Source organism: Scomber scombrus, chromosome 8 (genome assembly GCF_963691925.1).
Source record: "Scomber scombrus chromosome 8, fScoSco1.1, whole genome shotgun sequence".
In the NCBI taxonomy this organism is placed as follows: Eukaryota; Metazoa; Chordata; class Actinopteri; order Scombriformes; family Scombridae; genus Scomber; species Scomber scombrus.
Genome location: NC_084977.1, coordinates 10369357 through 10390003, shown reverse-complemented (window position 1 = coordinate 10390003; position 20647 = coordinate 10369357). Strand labels below are relative to the sequence as shown.

Here is a 20647-nt window from a genome sequence, read left to right as displayed (position 1 = left end):
TCATCATTATTTACTCTGTTAGATTATAACATAGGCTTATGCTGACGTTTTATTGATTTTGCCAGAGTATTTTTAATGTTTTTATGCTGATGTCTATCTTTATTGTCGATGTGTGTTTTTATTGTATTGTTTGTCTACCCCGGCCACACACCAAGACAAATTCCAATCAGTGTTTCGTTGGCAAGCAAATAAATGTTTGTATCTTGAATCTTGATTTAGACTTGCTTTTATTAACAAATTACTTACTTTATATTACATATTATACAGTCTGATGCAAACATAGGCTATAACATGATGATTCGCAAACCTTATGAAAAAGAACTGCAGTAATTTAATTCAAAGGGTCTGCTCATGTAATACATTTAAAACATTTAATTTAATAAACATACTAACACATTACAAATCCCCACCGTTCTTCAGTTATTGTCACATGCTTACTTAATGAGTCAATGAATGCTTACATCATTAACTCACTGTCACTGCAGAGACACTAATAAGTACAAGAAGTGGGCAGAATAAGTGCAACAAGAACTGGGTATTCTTGTGAAGTTGTGTTATTTTGATGTAACTGCATGCCCTTGTGTGCTGTGTGTGTGGGTGATTGTCTTTGTACTGGATACGCGCGTCATGTCATGGCACAGAGTCAAGACCCGCTGCCTATTTTGAACAGGGAACACGTGGCACTGCATTCACCGAGAGAGAGAGAGAGAGAGAGAGAGAGAGAGAGAGAGAGAGAGAGAGAGAGAGAGAGAGAGAGAGAGAGAAAGAGAGACTCAGGGCGCGCGCACTCCTCCTTCAGTCCCTCCAGCCACGCATACACTGGCAGAGCTGCTGCTGCCTGCTTTGAGTCGTACAGTACAGGAGCTGCCCAGGATTCTCAAACTACTCCATTAAAGTCTGGGATCGGAGAACAAGACAGACCCGCGAGTAGGAGAACAGACCTCATTTGTTTGGTGATTTTCTGACTGTGTGGGAAAAGGACAGAGATGATGGAGAACAAACTCTGGATTGCTCTTTGTGCGCTGCTGCTGTTTATTAATGTGGGATCAGCTGATCATGGTAAGCAGCATTTTGTTTTTGATTATTTATTGTTTGCCAGTTGGATTAGAGCTATGATTTTTGGTTTAAAAAAAAGAAAAAAGAATTGTCATAATGATTGGCTGTGGCACCCTTCGCACGCGCACACGCGCATAGTCGTGTTTCCATCATTTCAGAGGACATTGACTCACGGTCATTTCCTGGAACCTAACCTTAAACTTACACAAAGTCTTCAACCTCAAATTTAATGATTTTTATTATGGGGATTTGCTTTGTGTTCACAGTAAGGAGTCAAATCCCCACATTGGACTGTGTGAACAGATTTATGTCCCCACATCATGAATTATAACAGTACACATACTCTATAACACCTGTGGTGACAAAGCTTAAGTGAGTTTACACGACAGCAGAAAGTCCCACATTGTTTCACCTTATTACACCATACAGAGACAGCTGAGCCTGAACAGTCGAGTTCCTCTTGTATGTTTTCTTTTCAGCTTCCTGAAGATCAGAGTTAGACGAGCTCTCGCCCACCTCCAGCCAAACCATGCCTCAGTTCCGTACTCTCCTCATTTTATTTCAAATCACAGCTTTATTTAGACATTCCTTTCCAAACTCAAGCCTCTAGTGTTTGCTTGAACCGCCTCTCACTTTGTCTTTCACCTTGTTTCCTTCCCCCTCTCCTTCCTCTTTCTGCATGCATTAGGCTACACTAACACATCCTGTATTTCACAAAAACGTTACACACCATCCTCTTTCTCTGCTACCTGTTATAATACCTTTCTCTCCTCCTCCTCCTCCTCCTCCTCCTCCTCCTCTTCTTTCACCTCCACCTCCTCCTATCTTCGCTCTTTTTTTTCCATCAGCACCTCTCACATAAAAGGGAAATGAGACTATTGACATTTGAAAAGATTTTATTGGGCAGAACTGTCCCATCAGCTCCCCTAGATGAAATTCAAATGAATAGAAAACAGCACATCTCCAATGGAGGTCATTTATTGGCTGTAAATGAGCCGGGTAGTACATTGTGATAAATGACAACTCTAACTATGTGCAGCAGCACACTGTCATTTCACTGGCTTCATACTAATTGGCTCTCCTTCGAAGTACAGTACATAGACTTAATGGTCAGGTTTTAGAGCAGTGCCATGGTAACAGATTCAGTTTGTTGACTCTATGAGCATTTAACATACAGTCCAGGGGGCAAAATCAAAATCTAGGATGCTTGTCAGGTAGATTTTTAAAAAAAGAAAAAGAAAAAAAAGCTTATATTCAAATAAGATGTAATTATCTTGTTTCTACTGTCAAACGCTTGTGGCTCCAAGGAAAAGCAGGGGTTGGCAGTTAATTAACTTTTTCCATATCTATTCAAGTCTTCTGTTTTTGGCAGGAACAATAAATCACTCTGAGCCTCTCTCAGCAACGAAAAACTTAAAAATATCAAATCTATCTCTGCTCTTGTTATACTGTCTAATCAAAAGCTTTATTTTGTTTCACATTTAGTCTGCTTATTTATTCATTTGGCAGATTTTCATGTTGTCCAAAGCAACGTACAAATAAGGAGTAGCTCAGCTGGCCATCATATTATCTAACTGCATATGTAACCCACACAAAAATGAATTTAAGTAATCAAACAAAAAATGTGAAATATAAACAATTATTAAGCACCATAGTAACCTAATTGCATTGACAGATATATAATAAAAAACCTTACTAAATTATTAATCTTGGATTTTTTTTCTCTTATATCATCAATTAATCTTATTTTATTGACTCATCATTTTGTCTATATGTCAGAAAATTAAAAAATAAATTCAGAGAGTCAAAGGTGTCTGTAAATCTCTTATCTAAATCCCACAGCTAATCATTACTATAATAAATGACAAATAAAAGCATGAAATCATCACATTTGAGAAATTGAGAAATCAGCAAATCTTTTTGTAAGTTAAAAACATTACTAAAAGAGTTGCTGATCATTTTCTATCCATCAACTAATCGATTAAGTGCTGCAGCTCTAATAATATATAGTAATAATAATAATAATGATAATAATAATAATGATAGCAAAACCATATATACATAGGTCTGGAAAAGAAGATGACAGACCAGAGTTGTGACATGCAGTTTAAGGTCACGTACCAGTTGGCAGCAAACACCTGAAATAAGTGCAGTTTCAAAGGCTGCAGACAACATGCTCAGAGCTGTTTGAGGGCTGTTTCACTTCCTCCCTAACGTGGGAAAATGGGTTCAGATGTACCCATGCTCACTAACTCATTCACTCAAAAATCACCACAATTGTCAGATCTTGGTCTCTTCTTTTTAAATGTCAGTATACATACAGGAGTTCTCAAGAGCTTGAATTAATGGTGCCAATGAGAACACATTAAATGTCTGCTGTAGTACCGCTGAATCCTTGAAAAACAGGTTCTGTGAGGTCAAAATATTACCTCTAGCTTCCGTGATCTATCTTAGATGTTTAGTTTCCTCTGTTTTGTCTTATCTTATACTCCATAAAATCACAATATCTGTATTTGTTGATTTACAGTTAGAAAAAAATCACCACAATCACATGCTGAGAAAACTGTGGTTATAGGTGCTTACAGCCGCAGTTAGATGGTTTGCACACACACGATATTACAGGCACGACAAGCATTGAGCATAGCTGCAGCAGACATCTGCTTGCAGAAAAATGGTTGGCTGTTCCTCTCAACGGTAGGGTCAAGAAGTGAGTAAGAGCTATTTCCCCAGGTACAGGCTGCACTGGCCTGAAAAATTGTGAGTAAGACCCTGTAATATCTGGAGAGAGGAGTGTGTGCAATACTGGAAACAGTGGCTCTCTGTGTGAATCCACTCTGCACACACACAGACACACAGAAAGACACACATATATACAAAAACAGACTCCAGTATTTGACCTAAGCAGCTCTAATAAAAACCCAAGTGAGGGAACAAGGCCAGTATTATATAGCCAAGCACCTCTGTCTATTTATGTGTGTCTGTTTTCGTATCATTTACAGTTCAAATACGTCTCCCTCTCTCTGTCTCTCTTTCTATCACTGTGTGCACTGATGAACTGTGTGAGTGATTATGGGGATAATGAAAGGCATCATGGCAGTGTGTTACTGAACGGTAATGACATTACATTACATTAGTGCTCTGGTCTTCATCAAAGGGAAGTACTGTAGGTAGAAACAGAAATGAAGACTTATACAATAGTGCTAAACAGATCCTGACCAGAGGAAAGAGAGAGAGAACGAGAGAGATTGAAGATCCTCATTAAAATGGTATCACTTCAAAGACCAGATATATTTCTTGCACTACGTCTCATGTGGGCTGCAGTAGATGCCATGTAAAGTAAGTCAGTCAGTTCTTTTCCATTTAATGTTGTACTCTAAAATTATGTTTTACAGAAAAGTGTAGTGTTTCATTGTAATTCCGTTAGTATCCGTTAAAATGTTCCCAACCTGATGAGGTCGTGCAAGATAAAAGTGAGGGGATGTGAGGTAATTACAAGATTGGAAACAAGGGGGGAAAAACACACTTTCGCTACATAAATTATGTTTTCTACTGACCCATCACCTCCAAGTTTTACCTCATATTGGCCTTCAAGGATTGTGGGTAGATAATCCTTCAGGTTTAAGGGTGCATTTAGCTCCCAGTATGCTAAAAACATCTGGATTAGGAAGGCTAATATGACATGTGATCTTCTTTCCTAACAACAATTATAAAGCTACACTAAAGCCCTATAAGCTCTCAAGTGAAGCTGCTCACTGATCGATATGACAAGACTGTGGTTGTACTGAGCATGCATTGCTGCGCTGCTTTGCTTGAAAAGATATATATACACGGTCAGATACATTTCAGATAAATAATATGTGTGTATAAATTTGCCAATTTCAATAACTGTTTGGATGAACACTGGCCTGTGTTGACTGATGTGCATCTAATTCATTCTGATGGTTTTGGAGTGTGTACACTGACTGTTTCCCTGTGTTTAGTTAGAAAAATGAGAGAAGAAGTTGTTAATGACTCTGGGGGCATCACCAGGAATTGACCATAATTAACCAAATTTGGCTCTGTCCCCCCCTCATCAGAAGATGCCCATGCTGCCGCCCCCACCTCAATGAGTCCTGTCGGTGCTGAGGCCACACCCAGTCCCCCAGCTACAAACCCTCCTCCTGGTTCAAGCGTCAACCAGACCAGTCATGCTCCTGCTGCTGCATCTGCACTAAACGGCTCTGACACAAACCCAAGCTCTAATGGCAACGCAACTACAAATGGAGAAACTCCGTCGATACCAACCCAAACAAAGAATGGTACTTATTCCTACTCGTGTGTTTATAGCAATTAAGAGAACATAATGGCAGAATGATGGCAGGCTGATTGAGCCACTTCTCGTCAGCGTTGTGGAGTCACATTTTTGGAATAAAAAAAAAAAGGTGATATGATGCTGGGCTTATTGTTTTCGTGCGTCTGAGGTTTTCCAGCTGGGAAGTTTTGTCACACTTCAGAAGATTTAGTGGGAAACCCAGCAGTAGGTGGCTCAGTGTTTCGGAGCTATATTTAGCAAAGTCTTTATCTCTGTTGCCTGTGTCCAGAAGTGGAGCACAGGGTGAGTAGACTCATTGTGACAGGGGTAAAGTGTGGCTAGTCAAGTCACCAACACAACATAAATAGAGACAGAAACCTCAGCCTAATCTAACAACAATAAAAAAAAAACCAAACAGGAAACAGAAACGGAAAAACACTTTGTTTTTGAGTTGCTGTAGGACAGAAGCAGAAGAGTTGTAATCTGTTGAGAGAGCAACTTAGAAAAGTGAGCCCCGACAACATTCTGATGGTGTTGACGAGAAGAGAGAAGTGATTAAATGCTGTGTGACTTTTCACAAGGGGGTGAGAAAGGTAGAAGGGAAATACTCCCCTCAGACACAAACTCTCACTCTCACGCATACTGATGCCGGCTCACACATTACACTCATAAATATATTCACAGACTAGCGCATATTTTTAGGCACTTGATGTTTAAAGTAGACATGCAGATACACTTGTGGTTTTATGTTAAGATATATTTGTGTCTAAGTTTTTCCGCTTTATCTCAAACACACTGAAGGTTTATGAATTTTTTGTGTTGCTCACAGCACTGAAAGAATTATATTTAACCAGACTACGAATTGACAAACATGCTAGCTGCTCAGACAGGCTGTACTTAGTCACAGCTGATGATGGCATTGAAGTCAATCCATCTGAAAGTTTTTGACATATTTCCATCTGTACAAAAATGGTGAACTGACCGACAGAAAGACCAACATTGCCATTCCTAGAGCCATGCCATTAGGATGGCTAAAAATAAACAGCAACGTCAGTTTCCAGAAAAAATGTCCATGTTACTGATAATCCACAGAACACAGACTACTGTTTTCAAATTGACTATTTCTATTTTGTTGATAGAAGAGGTTCCAGTGAATTTAAGAAGGTAACGTTTGCGCCCATTGTGTGGGAGAGGAGACAGAAATCTCAGAGACAGAGTTTATAAAAAATGAAAACAAATAAAACCAAAACTATCTGCATGGCTAGATATCACTCAAGAAGTAAATATGTTGGTTTGCAATTTTAATGAACTGACCCTTTAATGCTTCACATTCTCATTTCATGTATGTGAACACACGCTGATTATGCACATTCATCAGAGCCCAGTAGAATCACAGCATTTTGATACTAACACTTTCGTTTTCTGTCCATAGATACCAACACAGGTTCTGTCCCGGACAACAAGAACCTGACAAATACTTCAACATTACAGCCTCCAACTCCCCATTTTGAGAGCCACACTCCCACCTCTCACGTTGCCCCTATCTCCACTGCTGCCAGTCCCACACATGCAATTCACACTGCCCCTGCAGCCACATCCACCAAAACACCACCCTTGAACAATTCTACACCCTTACTTCCTGACACCATTACAACATCAAGCCAGCCCACTCACACCAAAACGCACTCCCCCATTTCTTCCCCAGCACCCAAGCTGCCAGGTACCACATCACCCAAAACCAAACCTGTACCTGCCAATACAACTGCCAGCACCCATTCCACTTCAACATCAAGCACCAGCCCCTCCCAAAAGCCCCCCAATACTCAGCCGCCGACACTCGCACCACAACCAAACACCACGAAGTCTGACAGTGAAGCCCACAGCAAGACTACCATCAGTCTGCCAATCAGCACCTCTGCCCAGGCCAAAGCCCACGATGACAACCCATCCCAGCTCAATGTTGGGGGCAACAGTAAGTGCATAATATCTTCTGTGTTGGTGTATAAGTTTGTTGTGGACTATTCACTGGATATTAACAGAGACGAAGTGAATCAGCTTAACAACAAAAGCGACGCTGTTCTTTGTTTTTCGAGCACAAGACAGCTCTTGCTTCTGCACACACAGACACAAACACACACCACACATTCCCCCATCTACATCTTCTACAAGTACTGTCACCACCAACCGCTCCACAATCATGGCTCTGTTTGGGAAAAGGGACAGAGGCAGTCATGGGACTCAGGCCTCGAGCCTCATTCTCTGTTTTTCCTTCGTTCCTCCGCCTCTCTCCCTCTGTCTGTCCACTAAATGACAGTATATGTTTCTGTATCTATTCTGTGCATAAACAGTACATGTTATTATTTCCAAACTGAGAGATCTTTTTCCAGGATGTCATTACAAAAAAAACTGATAAACTCTTCTCAGTAACCAGCCTGCTTTGAATATAGTTCAAATACAAAATCCTCTCACTCTGTGTGGTTTTATTAGGCCACACTTGGCATGTCGCCTCTTTCCATTAGCTTAAGGAAGAGGGAGCATTCACTGCTCTGTGGTTGTTGTTACTTTTGACTAGAGGATATAAAAAAACAGCTAAGTTTACAAAACAGTCTTCCATAGCAACATCCATATACAGAAATAAACTGCAAAAAAATTCAAAATGCAGACTCAAACTCCTACACAGAAATATACACACACAGAGGGACGTCAACATAGAAAGGTCAAGAGTTATGACGTCTGCAGTGATTAAACAGCGCTCTTAAAGTAAACTGAAACATTCTTACACTATAAACAACTTACTCATGATAATAAGATAATAAATCTTACACAGATGCTATATTAAAAAAACACTTGTTCAACTGTGAGCTCAAGCACGGTTAACATCACCACCCTGTGTTTGACATTTCTGTCTTGAACTACATGATGAACACTCGAGCTGCTGCAGCGTCTATATTTAGTTCTATTCACAGCTTTAAACAACCATTTAAGAAACTGTCATCCTGATGTTTGAATCATGTTAGGTCAGAGTTAAATCCACGTTAAACCATGCATTTGTTTACTTGTGGTACAGCTTAGTAGAAATATGTCCCTGTGTTTTTGTTCCAGCGGCCCACGAGTCTCCCACATTAGACCCCCTCCTGGCTGGCCTGGTGTCAGCCTTCATCATCACCGCTGTCATCATCACTTTGCTGCTCTTCCTCAAACTGCGACGGAGAGACAACAGACCAGAGTTCCGCAGGCTCCAGGACCTACCTATGGTGAGCTACCTATTTATCTATCTATCTATCTATCTATCTATCTATCTATCTATCTATCTATCTATCTATCTATCTATCTATCTATCTATCTATCTATCTATCTATCTATCTATCTATCTATCTATCTATCTATCTATCTATCTATCTATCTATCTATCTATCTATCTATCAGCGCCTACAATGCAGTCGCAGTGCTGGTATTTAGACACCTGTCAGACATCATTAAGCACAAAGGTGAGGTACACTGTTATAACCTCAGCAGAACTCAATGCAATGGATTATCTTGCAAACCATTTATTAAAATCTATAGTTATATGAGGACAAAGATTGCTGCTATGCATTTTTTTTAAAAGAAAGGTGTCCTAAGAGGTACCAGGTAAGAAACCACAACACCAACTCTGAAGGCAGGTCTGAACAACAGTTTTCTTTTCTTTTGGGGACACAGTTATTGACAGAGAATGAGGGCTGAAGTTCAGGCTTGTGCTCTGGGGCCCAGAGACACTTCAGTCTGGATTGGACTGGCTCCATGTACAGCAAAGTGGGTTAATTTAGTACATTTTTGTCCAGTTATGGTACATATTTCTAAAAATAAAAAATAAAAAAATTCCACCCACCTAGATGGGCTTTGGGTTAGAGGGGGAAGCACTTCCACACTAGCTTCTGGGAGTTCAAATCCTAGTCTTTTTTTTCTCTCTGGCTGCTCAACCAGGTTCCCCACCTCCTAACTTGAAACAGTTGGGCTTCCTCCTACAGTGTTGGTTCCTCAGAGATAATTAGTCAATTGCACATTCCCAGTGTAAATAGATAAATAAAGCTTGAATGCATGATTTAATCAACCATTCATAACGTCATTACTTACAACTTATAAACCCTTTATAAAGTAAGACCTATTAGAGAGTGGTACCACAAAATTGATGGTATGGAGTGAGTGTGATGTGTAGATTTTGTAAACATATACTGTACATGAACTCTTACACTACTCAATTTTTCCTGTGCAGGACGATATGATGGAGGACACACCGTTGTCCATGTACAGCTACTGATGGAGGCATGGCTGAACTTTGGTGCCCAAATACTCTCCTTTAATCCAGGCTCATGCCACAATGGTCGGACCTGGTCTCTCCTCCTTAATCTGCACCAAACAGAGAGAATCCTGGGTAGGTGTAAGCAAATTTCTGGATTGCTTTAATTTATCCAGGAAAAGACATGACGGAGGCTGTAATGGACAATGAAGACATCACCCACGTCAGGGTCCCTTTGGCAAATGGCTATTTTGGTGTCTGTAATACAAATCGGGCCAGTGCCTCTGTTCATTACTCTGCTCTTAATATTGTCCCCATCTTTAAGGGTTTGGGGTTGTATCATATATTTTGATTTCCCTAGAATTGAAAAGGGTAGGTGTAAAGCAGGAGGCAACATCATCAGTTGTATCCATCACCAGGATGGTTCACACCTGGGCACAGTCCTGCCAGACTCTTACCTGAGGGCACTAATTTCCCTTTATCAGTTAATGTTGTAAAGTCTGGCAGAAAAGACCTCTTGTTGTATGACGGAGAGGCCAGAAAAGCGAAACGAACTTAACAAATGGCCTGTTTATAGTGTTAATGAAGTTGCACTTTAGTTTTTCAAAAATGGAAAAAAAAATGGACACATTTGTTTTTGTATGAGAAAATCTGAGTTTTGTGTTTGTACATAAGTGCAGGCGTAGCTATGTGTGCGTTTGTAGGTGTATGTGCAGGTGTGTGAGTCTGTTAAAGGTGCATGTATGGCTTTTTTGGAGGCATGGAAGGGGTCATTTAAGAGTTAGTTGTTTTTTTCTATGTTGAAGGTTGTGCTGTCCCTAGGGTTGAGTTTGACATGTCCAGTGTGATTTTTTTTCTTCTTTTCTTCAGTCCAGGAGAGAGTGCCTTAAACATTTTTATTCCTATCAACTAAGTCAACCAGTCGTTCCCAGTACTGTGTGTGACTTTGAGCGCACACTGAGTGCAAGGTAGCTGCTCTGACTTGCCTGTATTTGAAGACTAGCCTTGAGCGTGTTCACCATGAGGCACTCATTCATACCATGACAGTTGCAGACTGAAATTGGCCAGTGGCCTTTCCACACAATGTTAGCATTGTCCTGTGCATTGTAAATACTACTGATGATTGCACCATACAAAGACAACATTATGAAACTCTTCATCTTAGCTGCTGCTTCAGCGTTCACCACACTCGAACATTATTGGAAATGTCACATGGACTGAACTGACAGCACCTTGCTCTCATCAGGCAATTTTACAGATATTCCATTGATTATACTGCGTATCAGCCTAGCTGTATATTTGCTTTGCAAGTGTGCAGAAAATGTGAGCATATGTGAGACACAAAGGACAACAGAACAACCCAAATCAATACACAACATATGTTTCTCTTTATTTGGAACGAAGCCCATGTAGCAACGCATCAAGGTGACAGCTGATTTAATAAATCACCTGGATTAATAAACAAAGCTTATGAATTGGAGCGAATATTTGTGTTTGATGTTTAATCTTCATGCCATGAACAGATGAGTGACTTATGAAAGGAAAATCCAACAGTGTCTTAGTAACCTGTTGGACCAATATGAGCCTTCAGAAGTCACTAATGCTATTACAGATGAACACCATTCTTGAAAAAGATTTTGTTGTTTTGATGATGGTCAAAGTCGATGGTATTCAATTGAGATGTAGTGACTGTGATGGCCATGTTATACCATTTATATCATTTTTGTACTCATAAAAGCTTTTAGTGAACCCTTGTTTTTTCTTCACTCATCTGTACATCCAGTTCTAATCTAAATTATACACCTGAGACACTGATGTGATGATCTGTGATGTCCTGGATTTGTCCCTTTCTTTAAGTGTCAAAAGTGTCCTGAAGCGTATTGAGGCTTTGTTGCCAGATGTGGATTATGAACCATTGGTGTTTTATGATTAAAGCTATTTTGAAATCAGTCTCATTTGTATTTCCTGATTCCTGTTCAAGACTTCTGCTCTACAGTGAGTTTGCTGTAAACATGACTTCAGTACCAACAGACACAAGTGCATTGAGAGTACATCGCTGATTGATAAAGGGGAACCACAGAAAGTCAAGCTCCTCTTGCAACTTTTACACAAACTTTTATTGTTGAGACAAAACACTAAACATTTAATTTACAGACATCCAAGTGAATCAGTATGCCCCTTTACTGCAGCACCACTGCACAATTCTTGGAAAATGCATTAAAACTGCAGTAGAAAGGTCTGATTCATCCGCCGTTATCTGGCTACAATAACAAACAGATGAGCCTTCTTTCTCTCTGTCTCTTCAAGCACAATATTAACACAAAGAGAGCATGTTAGAGGAGGTACTGTAGTGTAATAATGTGCCATTTAATACTTTCTAGAGGATCCTTTATTTCTGACTATTGCCTGTTCTCTGTAGTCACCTCCACACCCCGCTGCACACCTAACCTATCCATTAGCTCCCCCGTGGCTCTGCACTGCGGTCTGGGATCCTCGATGGGGGGTGGGAGGGTGGGGCGGAGGTGTCTAGATGCTGAAATATTTAACAGCTTGACACCAAGCCTGGCACAAAGTGACTCATGTCAGACATGACAGCATAAAGGGACTACTGTCTGTCTTTGTGTTGTGCGCTGTGTGTATGGAGATCGCAGAGCAGCTGGAGTGTGTCTAGGTGCCTTGACTTTGTCAATGGCTTTTTGATTCTTCTTTACCCTCACTTCAACTGCAATGCCAGGAAACAAAAACCATCCCTCATCAGATTCCTACTGGATTGAAGAGTGCATCAAGAAGAAAGCCCCATTAAATATCGAATTTTCTGCTACACTGAACAGTGTAGCATTTCATATCGTACAATGACCTTAAACTTCAGAGGTAAAATGTACTGTGAACCTTAACAACAGTGATAAAAGTTTATTAAAGTGCAATTTGTTTGTTATATAACTAATAAATTCACCAACTTAAAGCAATATAATCATACTGTGGGTATGCCTTTTTAGTTGTTTTTTTTTAAATCAGTGTTGCACTCTGCAGAGCATCATGATCAGTGGTGTCTTCTTACAGATCCCACTGTAGTTATGAGCACAGCTGAAATCCTGCCAGATCCTTTTCCAACCCTTAACTACAGCAAACCTTTACCTAACTGCAACAATTTCTAATCATAACAAAGTTAAACATAACTACTTTAATCTTGTGCCTAAAACTAAAGCTTGTGGTTTAGTCGGCCAATCACAGTGCTTCTGCCTTTAACTCTGGTTGGACCCATAATTTGTTGTCAGTGGTGCGCAACGCAGAGGGTGTGGCAACAATTAAAGCATTATACCCTGGCAGGATGGACTTTCAGAATTTAGTAGTTAAAGCTTCAGGCCAAGTCAAGCTTTCAGTGAGAACCTGTGAGTGGTTTGCAGAAATGCTACTTAGCTGGTACAAAGCCCTGCCATCATAAAAAGAGTTGTACTCTCAATGAGAAGCTCTCACAAAGCATAAGAGTTCTTTAAACAGCTGCCTGTCTCCTCAGTTTGTTCCCAGGATCCTATCATGCTGTACATGTGGAGACAGTTACGGCTGATTATTTAAAGGAAATTTGCCGCTATCACAGTTTTCAACAGTTTGAATCGTCCTCAGAGATCTCGACCTCTAGCAGATAACACTAATGTGAATGAGGGGGAAAACAATGCTTTGATGAATGGTGTCTCTAACAAAGAGACCAGTTTTATTTGCTGAATCTTTTAGTGTTTTTTTTTCCCAGCAGTGTGGTAGGAGAGGGTTGGGTGCGTTATACAGGTCCAGGGAGTTTAAACAATGAATAGACAAGTGATTAAAAGTCAATTAAAAAGTTATTAACCTGATAGTCCACCACTGTGCAGTCTGTCTCTAACACTTCTGGTATTCTCACAAATAACTGTTTAAAAATAACATTTGAGACTTTCCCACGCTGGGAGAATTTCCCTGCTGCTTTCAATCATATACAGTATCACACATTATATCTGCAGATCTTGCAAACAACAGTAATGATATCAACCAGGAAGACTTAATTACCTGTTATTTTATGTGCCAAAGCCTGCTGCTAATGTCATTCTTGGTTTCCTTTCCCCTTCTCTTGGGACCACGTAGGAAATAAGTCATGTGGCTGCTTGTGTTCACCAGAATATTTCTTTTAGTTTTAAAAACAGGGCTGTACCTCTAAACTGCACTGATCAAATCAAACTAAAATAATACATTCCAGTATCAATAATTATAATACTGTAATTAATACATCTCAGGTAGTGTATTGTAGAAGGAGAAAGAAATGTTACTTACTCCTTTCAAATTCAAATGACAAAACTTCACCTTATAAAAAGATCACAGGTCATTAAGACTCAGGTCAGATCCTAAATCTGGGTTCAAATCCTCATCTAGGAGATCATCATCCTCCTCCTCCTCCTCTGGATCAGTTCCCGGACCAGCAAAGTCGCTCCGTCTGGACTGAACACTCAGGCGTACTCGAGGCTTCTGATGAAGAGCTGGCAGAGGTGAAGAGCAGAGAAGGGGCAGTTAATTTGTGTGTGTGAGTGATTGACTGCATTTTTGTTGTATTACTATGTGAGATTAGGTTGGAAGACATTCAAATGTTTTCCCATAACAACTGTGACGTGGTATGAGTGTATGTGTGTGTGCGTGTGTATGTGTGTGTGTGTGTGTGTGTGTGCGTGCGTGTGGAAACTATCGTCAAATTAGTGTGGCTTCATGGGCCTAAAAACACTCTGGGAAACATTTAGAGCTGAGATTGTAATCTCTTCCGGGAACATCAACTTTGTGTTACAGTAAATCTTGGGGGTGAGCAAGGCACACACACACACACACACACACACACACACACACACACACACACACACACACACACACACACACACACACACACACACACACACACACACACACACACACACACACACACAAACACACACACACACACACACACACACACACACACACACACACACAGGGTACCAAATTTTGCAAGGAACGATAAGCTTTGCAGAGACTGTCTGAGAGGAAATGAGATCTTTACTGCTTAATTTGCAGGCAGAGGAACACAGTAGGATTAGAAACCTGCTCACAATGGTGCTGCACATCTGCACATTACATTCCTCACTTTTCTTTTCTTGACTTTCTCTACCTTCCTCCTCTTGGTATATCTAAAGAAATAGTTTGGAATTTGTCTGTTTAGTCTCTTTTTCTTAGCTGTGAGGATTAGTCATAGTCTCATGTCTGTACAGTACATATGAAGCGGCAGTCAGCAGCTGGTTGGCTTAGCTTAGCGCAAAGAGAGGAAACATGGAAACAGCTAGCCTGGTAAAAATTTGCTCACCAGCACCTCTACAGCTCAGAAAAGTCCAAAAAAGTACATGATGTGGTTTTATTGGGGGTTATGTGCTACACAATTTTTGGGTGCAGTAACTTCTTTGACACTTTGTCGTCACCATTATGTTGCCAGGCAACCATTTGAGACTCCAGGACAGATATGAGCATATCATTGATTGTCTCATCTACCTCCCAGCAAGAATACGAATAAGAGAATTTCCCAAAATGTCAAACTGTTCCGTTAACAAACAATTTCTTGAAATGGCAAATACAGAGGAGTGCTCCCTGCAGTGAGTCAAATCTACTGGGAATGAATCAGAGTGGAGGTTGAGCCAAATGTGTGTGGGAGGGAACGAAGGGGAAATACAAGTCCAATCTTGCTATAACCGTCATCAGTACTTGCCCATCTGGTGCCCTGCATATCATTCCCGTGTGATCCAATTGTCAGAGCGTGTTGGTGGTGGAGTACATGGAGCTGGACAGAAGGCTTGTGAAAATGATATAATTGAAATATGTGTCATTGATGACTCAGCATGTTGTACTACATGCTGTACCTGGAGGTGCATCACACCACCATGCTTGTGCTAATCTTTCTCCAAGAAAACATTTGTGCTCACTTGACTCTTTGTCCTCCAGCCATGACAGATCATCTGAGCTGACATCAGCCAGACTTGGTGTTGGGCTAAAGTCTTCAGAGTCAGAGTCCTGCTCCGCCTCTTCTGCTTTGACCCCTCTTCTATGGCTGCGAGGGAGTGGGAGAGGTGATGCACCTGAAGCAAATGGGAAAACAAAAACTAGTTAAATAGTCCAATGAAACTGTGCATGTGCATATGTGTAAGAGCAACTGAAGGATAGTGACTTGCCTGATGTATGTGCCGACAGTAAAGGTAGAGATGTTGGTTCACCTCGTAGAATCAGAGTCCTGACCTCCTCCTTCAGTTCTGACACAGTTGCTCTGTTGCAAGAGGTTAATTGTAACATACAGTATGATAATTCACAGAAGAGATTTAAGACACAAAACTCCAGATACACACATCTGTACGCGCTAACACGTGTACCTGATCTGGCGAACCTCTTGTTGTGTTTGTGAATATTGAGAGACGGTCCTTGCCAGATCAGTGCTGTGAGCTCTGTAGCTGTCTGTCAGCTCCTCCAACGTCTGAGCAAAGCACACAAAAGGAAAGGTTAAGGATCTGAAAAAAACAAACAAAGCACACATCCACTAGCAAACACAACCTGCGTGGTACATTGTGTTTACCTTGCAGCTGCGTTCGTACTGTCTCCTGGTCTCTCTGGCCTCTGCCTGCTGGAGGAACACATCCTCCTCCTGTCTCCCTGTTATGGGGCAAAGAGGGAACAGATGTTGTCTACAAGACTGCGCTTGCCTTCACTTTACAGGCCAGCACCAGGCTTTGGACATGTGCATTCCCGCTGAATCAATATGTGGGTATGATGTGCGTGTGCGACTCACTTAGCTGTGCTTTCAGCTGGTCCAACTCTCTCCGCAGGTGTTCCAGCTCCTCTCGCCGGAGCTTTGAGCTGAAACTATGAAAAGAAAAGGAGATAAAGACTTGTGGTTTCTTTTATTTTACACCTGCCCTCTGCAAACCACAAACCACAAATTCTTTTTGAATTCTACCTCAGGACATTTCTATGTCAATCACGATCTGGACCTATTGTCACTTTAGTCTGCAGTTACGCCCCCCCAGCTCCACCCCTAAAGCACCTCTCCTCCAGGTTGCCTAGCGACGTGGCTCTGGTGATGTGTCCCCGCAGACTGCTCAGCTCACGCCCAACCTCTCTCCTCCACTGCTCCATCCGTCTCTCTGCTCCTGGACTTTGTCCCCTCCTAGATTCATCCCGCTCTCTTTCCCTCTCCCTCAGCTCTTCACGCAACCTGTGAACCTCCTCTGGAAAAGAAGAGAGGTCACTATGAGGACGGGAATTTCTCTCCTTAACAAGCCTTGTGGATACATCTGAATAATTTATTAATGTTTTTAATTATACATGAGTATATTTTGCTTTATCAGACAGAGGGGTGGGCAGTGAGTAGGGAAAGAACAGGAGAGAAAGCTCATGTGGGATCTCAACTTCAGACAAAAGTGAAGTACACTTAGTCATTTGGCAGATGAAGCACAATCCAAACCACAGTAGCTCAAGGATGGAAAAAAGTATGCATTTTGGCATAATTAATGTACATAAATGAGACCATGGCCGGGAAACTTGGTAGCACCTACAGTATCTATTGCTAGTGGTACTGTTTGTGCTGATGGTTCACAAAATTGAGACCACATTTCCTGTAAATCCTCTTGCTTCCTGTTGCAGGGAAGATTTTGCTACTGGCTCCACTCTTCAATCTCTCCCCCGAGAAAAGCTGATGTGAAGTTGAAACTATGAAGTTATCAGAGTGGAAACGCACCAGAGTTTATTTAATGAAGACTAAAAATGGACGCATATTTCCTGTTTTGAGCCATAAAGCAATGCCCATGTGTGCCATTTAGACAGAAATGTATGTTTTTATGTAATGCCAAGCAGAGGCTGGAATAGTCTGCCAGAATCTCTTGATGAGGAATTTGTTTGTTTACTGTCATTGAACTAATAAAATTATTTATATACAGTATCAGTAAGAAGTTTGGAAATACTTTCTCATTTATTTGAATGAGAGAGTGTTTCCAAACTTTTGACTAATACTGTATATACACCGCAAAGCATTTCAACCACAACACAGTTGATGCTACAGTGAAAAACAAGTTACAACAAGAGGTTGCATTGTGTTAAAGAGCAATGAGCAAAAGTTTGTTTTAAGTTGTCTCTTTGCTTCATTGACAGACTAAGACAACCAAACAGTAGGATGAAGAGAATTCTGTCACCAGTTATTTATTCTATTGAAGGATACACAAGTTTGTTATAGGAGAGATTATTAGCAGAGCAGGACTGGCACAGGAGTCAAAGTATTGAAATGTATGCACTGCATGCAACAGGACTGTGCAAAAAATCAAAAAGTAACTGAAATTGATGTTATCTCTCGCTGTCGAGAACCAACTGAATTTTAGTCATACGGGTATGTTAAAAGAATTAATTTCCTCATACAGGCTGCTGACCTGCAGTTCAAAGCAATGTAATTAACCAATCATTTCCAGAGAATGCAAAACGACGATAATGAAATAACAGAATTCATAAGACATTCACAAGTTGTGTTAACAGAACGACATTTTACTTTGAATTTCCCGTTTTACCAAACAAATAACTAAAATTGTTCAAACAATTTTAGTTATTGTTTGAACCCTCTCCTCTAGTGTGTGTAACATATTAAATAAATATGACTAAATCATAATCGAAAGATTTCTGTTTCAGTACAAATAATTAATGAGAGCTCCACTGTGACTGTGGAAAATATTGTGCACATTTGTATTCAAGATTAATTGTTACTGTGGTGAATGCAATGTGCTGTTTTACATGCCAACCATAATATATTGAATTAAAGAGTGAACATAATTGGAAAAAAGCCAAGTGAGGCATCAAGTTGCTCATCTGTTTGAAGTTGGTGAAGAACGCAGCTGCTTCTCACAAAATCCTCGACGTAGGGAACACACCACTCCAGTCCTGACTGACTACACAGGCTCTCAATTCGGTATACAATTCAATTTAAGATTGTATTGATTACATTTAAATCCTTACATCGTCCGGCTCCACTTTAAATTTCAGAGCTCTTAACCCCTTATTCTGCACTGATACCTCTCAGATCAAAGAATCAAATGTTGCTAAAAGTTCAGTCCAGGCTTCAAACAAAAGGAGAATCATGCTATTTTAGCTCCAATGATGCCGAAAATACTCCCCCTCAGTATCAGATCAGTGGAGTCAGTGCCTCAGTTTAAAAAGCTTTTACAAACCCACCTGGGCAGGCTGGCATTTTTATTATAGTTTAATAACATCTATTCAAAAGTTATAATGGTGTTCTTTTACATTATGTTTTAATTTTCCTAGTTTGATAACTGTTTTTATTGCATTTTCTTGTTAGGTCTTTCTTTTGTTATTTTTACTTCTCTGTTTTACATCTTGTAGTTACTTGTATTTCATGGTATTATATTTTGTGAGGCACCTTGTAACTCTGGTTTTGAAAGGCCCTATAGTTTAATTTAGTTTATAAAAGAAGTGTGTGTATGGACATTAATCATTTACAAGAAATAAAAAGATGATTGTACTAGTTTTAGCCAGAAGCTAATTTACATCTGTTGTCCTACAAACAATTAAACAATTAACCACCATAAAAAATATAATACAGTACCAAACACAAAAAGATACGGTAAGTACAGTAAAATACAATAACACAATAAAGTGAACAAAATACAGAAATAAAGTTTTGTGCTGTCTGGTGCTGTATTTGTGTGAGGATAATGTAACCCAGTATATACTCAGTTTAGAAATGATGGTGCAGCAGGTTACCTTGCAGCGTCTGGATGTGACCCTGTTGAGACTGTCTCTCCCTTTCTGTGTCATGGAGTTTCCGGGTGAGAGACTCAATCGCCTTGAAAAAACATTACAGGGTGAAATTTTTGATTTTTTTTCCACTTCTAAAAAAACAACAATGTAATGAATCAGATAAACGCGCCAACTGTTTCGTCTCACTGCTAAACAAACAATCACACACCTGGCTCTGTATCTGGAGTTGCGACTGGATAGTAGATAGGTCTGTCCACTGCACACCAGGACTGAGAGATGGGGAAAGCTGCCGGTGAAGGGGAGCTCGAGGAGGCAGAGCAGGAGGGTCTAAATCTGAATCATGAACCCTCTCCCGTATTGCAAACAAATCTGAAGAGGAAGAGGCGTGTGAAGGAGGAGGGGAAGTGTTCACAAAAGTTTAAAATCAAATGAAAGTCATTTAAACCACTGTCACTCCTGTCATGAGCTGCATTTTGCTGGGAAGTCTGCCAGAGTAGAAGTTACACACATGCATTCATTAATAAGTAATTTCCCCTTTTTACTCAAACAGAGAGATATAAAGTGATTCACCCACCTTCTCCTCCTTTGGAGAATTTCCCTGGTGAGGTCAGTCTCTCCTGTGGGCACATAAAAGACTTTGAGATTCAAAGGGTATTTCCAAATTCTCACTATCAATATGCCTCTTTAACCTGGACTGAACTACCCAGTTTTTTTGTGGAGCATTAGTGCCATCTACAGATAGCTCCAATAATGACAATTTACAACTGATCAAAACACCACAGTGAGTTCACTTATGTTGTTTACTTGCACTGAAGTTAACCTGCCGCCTGCAAGGGAAATTCCTGTATTTTTTTCAATCTGGATATTTTCCCATCATTTTGGGTCTAAGTGACTAATGTGGACAGAAACTTCTGGTCCTCAAAACTGTATTGAGTATTTTTTGTCCCCATTTGTCACTTACTTCCAAACTGATGGGAATATAGGGTCCAGGTTGGAAAATACCAGGGTTTTCCTTTAAGGTAGGGGCCCTCACTGAGTAATGTGTATATTTTATGTACAAGACGTATAAAGGAGGAGAATCTACTCACCCTCATTTTAGCCACGCTGCCATCTGCTACTGAGAGGATAGAGCTCAGCTGGTTGTCCCAGTTCATGTCTGAGTTGAACTAGAGAGGAAAGCATCGAGTAATCACCATCATCTCATCAGCATTAGTGTTAATTCTTGATCCTAGGTGTACATAGTC

The 20647-nt window shown here is 40.4% G+C and overlaps 2 protein-coding genes across 2 annotated transcripts; one reads left to right on the top strand and one right to left on the bottom strand.

Moving 5' to 3' along the window:
• Window positions 1-833: 833 nt before the first annotated feature.
• Window positions 834-11572, top strand: LOC133984858 (mucin-2-like). The gene is made up of 5 exons (XM_062424345.1): window positions 834-1059; window positions 5133-5354; window positions 6780-7319; window positions 8450-8601; window positions 9600-11572. The coding sequence occupies exons 1-5, from the start codon at window positions 987-989 to the stop codon at window positions 9642-9644; spliced, it is 1032 nt and encodes a 343-aa protein (XP_062280329.1). The 5' UTR covers window positions 834-986; the 3' UTR covers window positions 9645-11572.
• Window positions 11573-11713: 141 nt separating this feature from the next.
• Window positions 11714-20563, bottom strand: LOC133984841 (cingulin-like protein 1). The gene is made up of 11 exons (XM_062424323.1): window positions 20492-20563; window positions 19978-20020; window positions 19612-19772; window positions 19407-19488; window positions 16690-16873; window positions 16435-16508; window positions 16222-16298; window positions 16022-16122; window positions 15827-15918; window positions 15581-15733; window positions 11714-14122 (listed from the first exon to the last, which is right to left on the bottom strand). Exons 1-11 carry the CDS (start codon window positions 20555-20557, stop codon window positions 13962-13964), a joined length of 1194 nt encoding a protein of 397 aa, XP_062280307.1. The 5' UTR covers window positions 20558-20563; the 3' UTR covers window positions 11714-13961.
• Window positions 20564-20647: the final 84 nt, after the last annotated feature.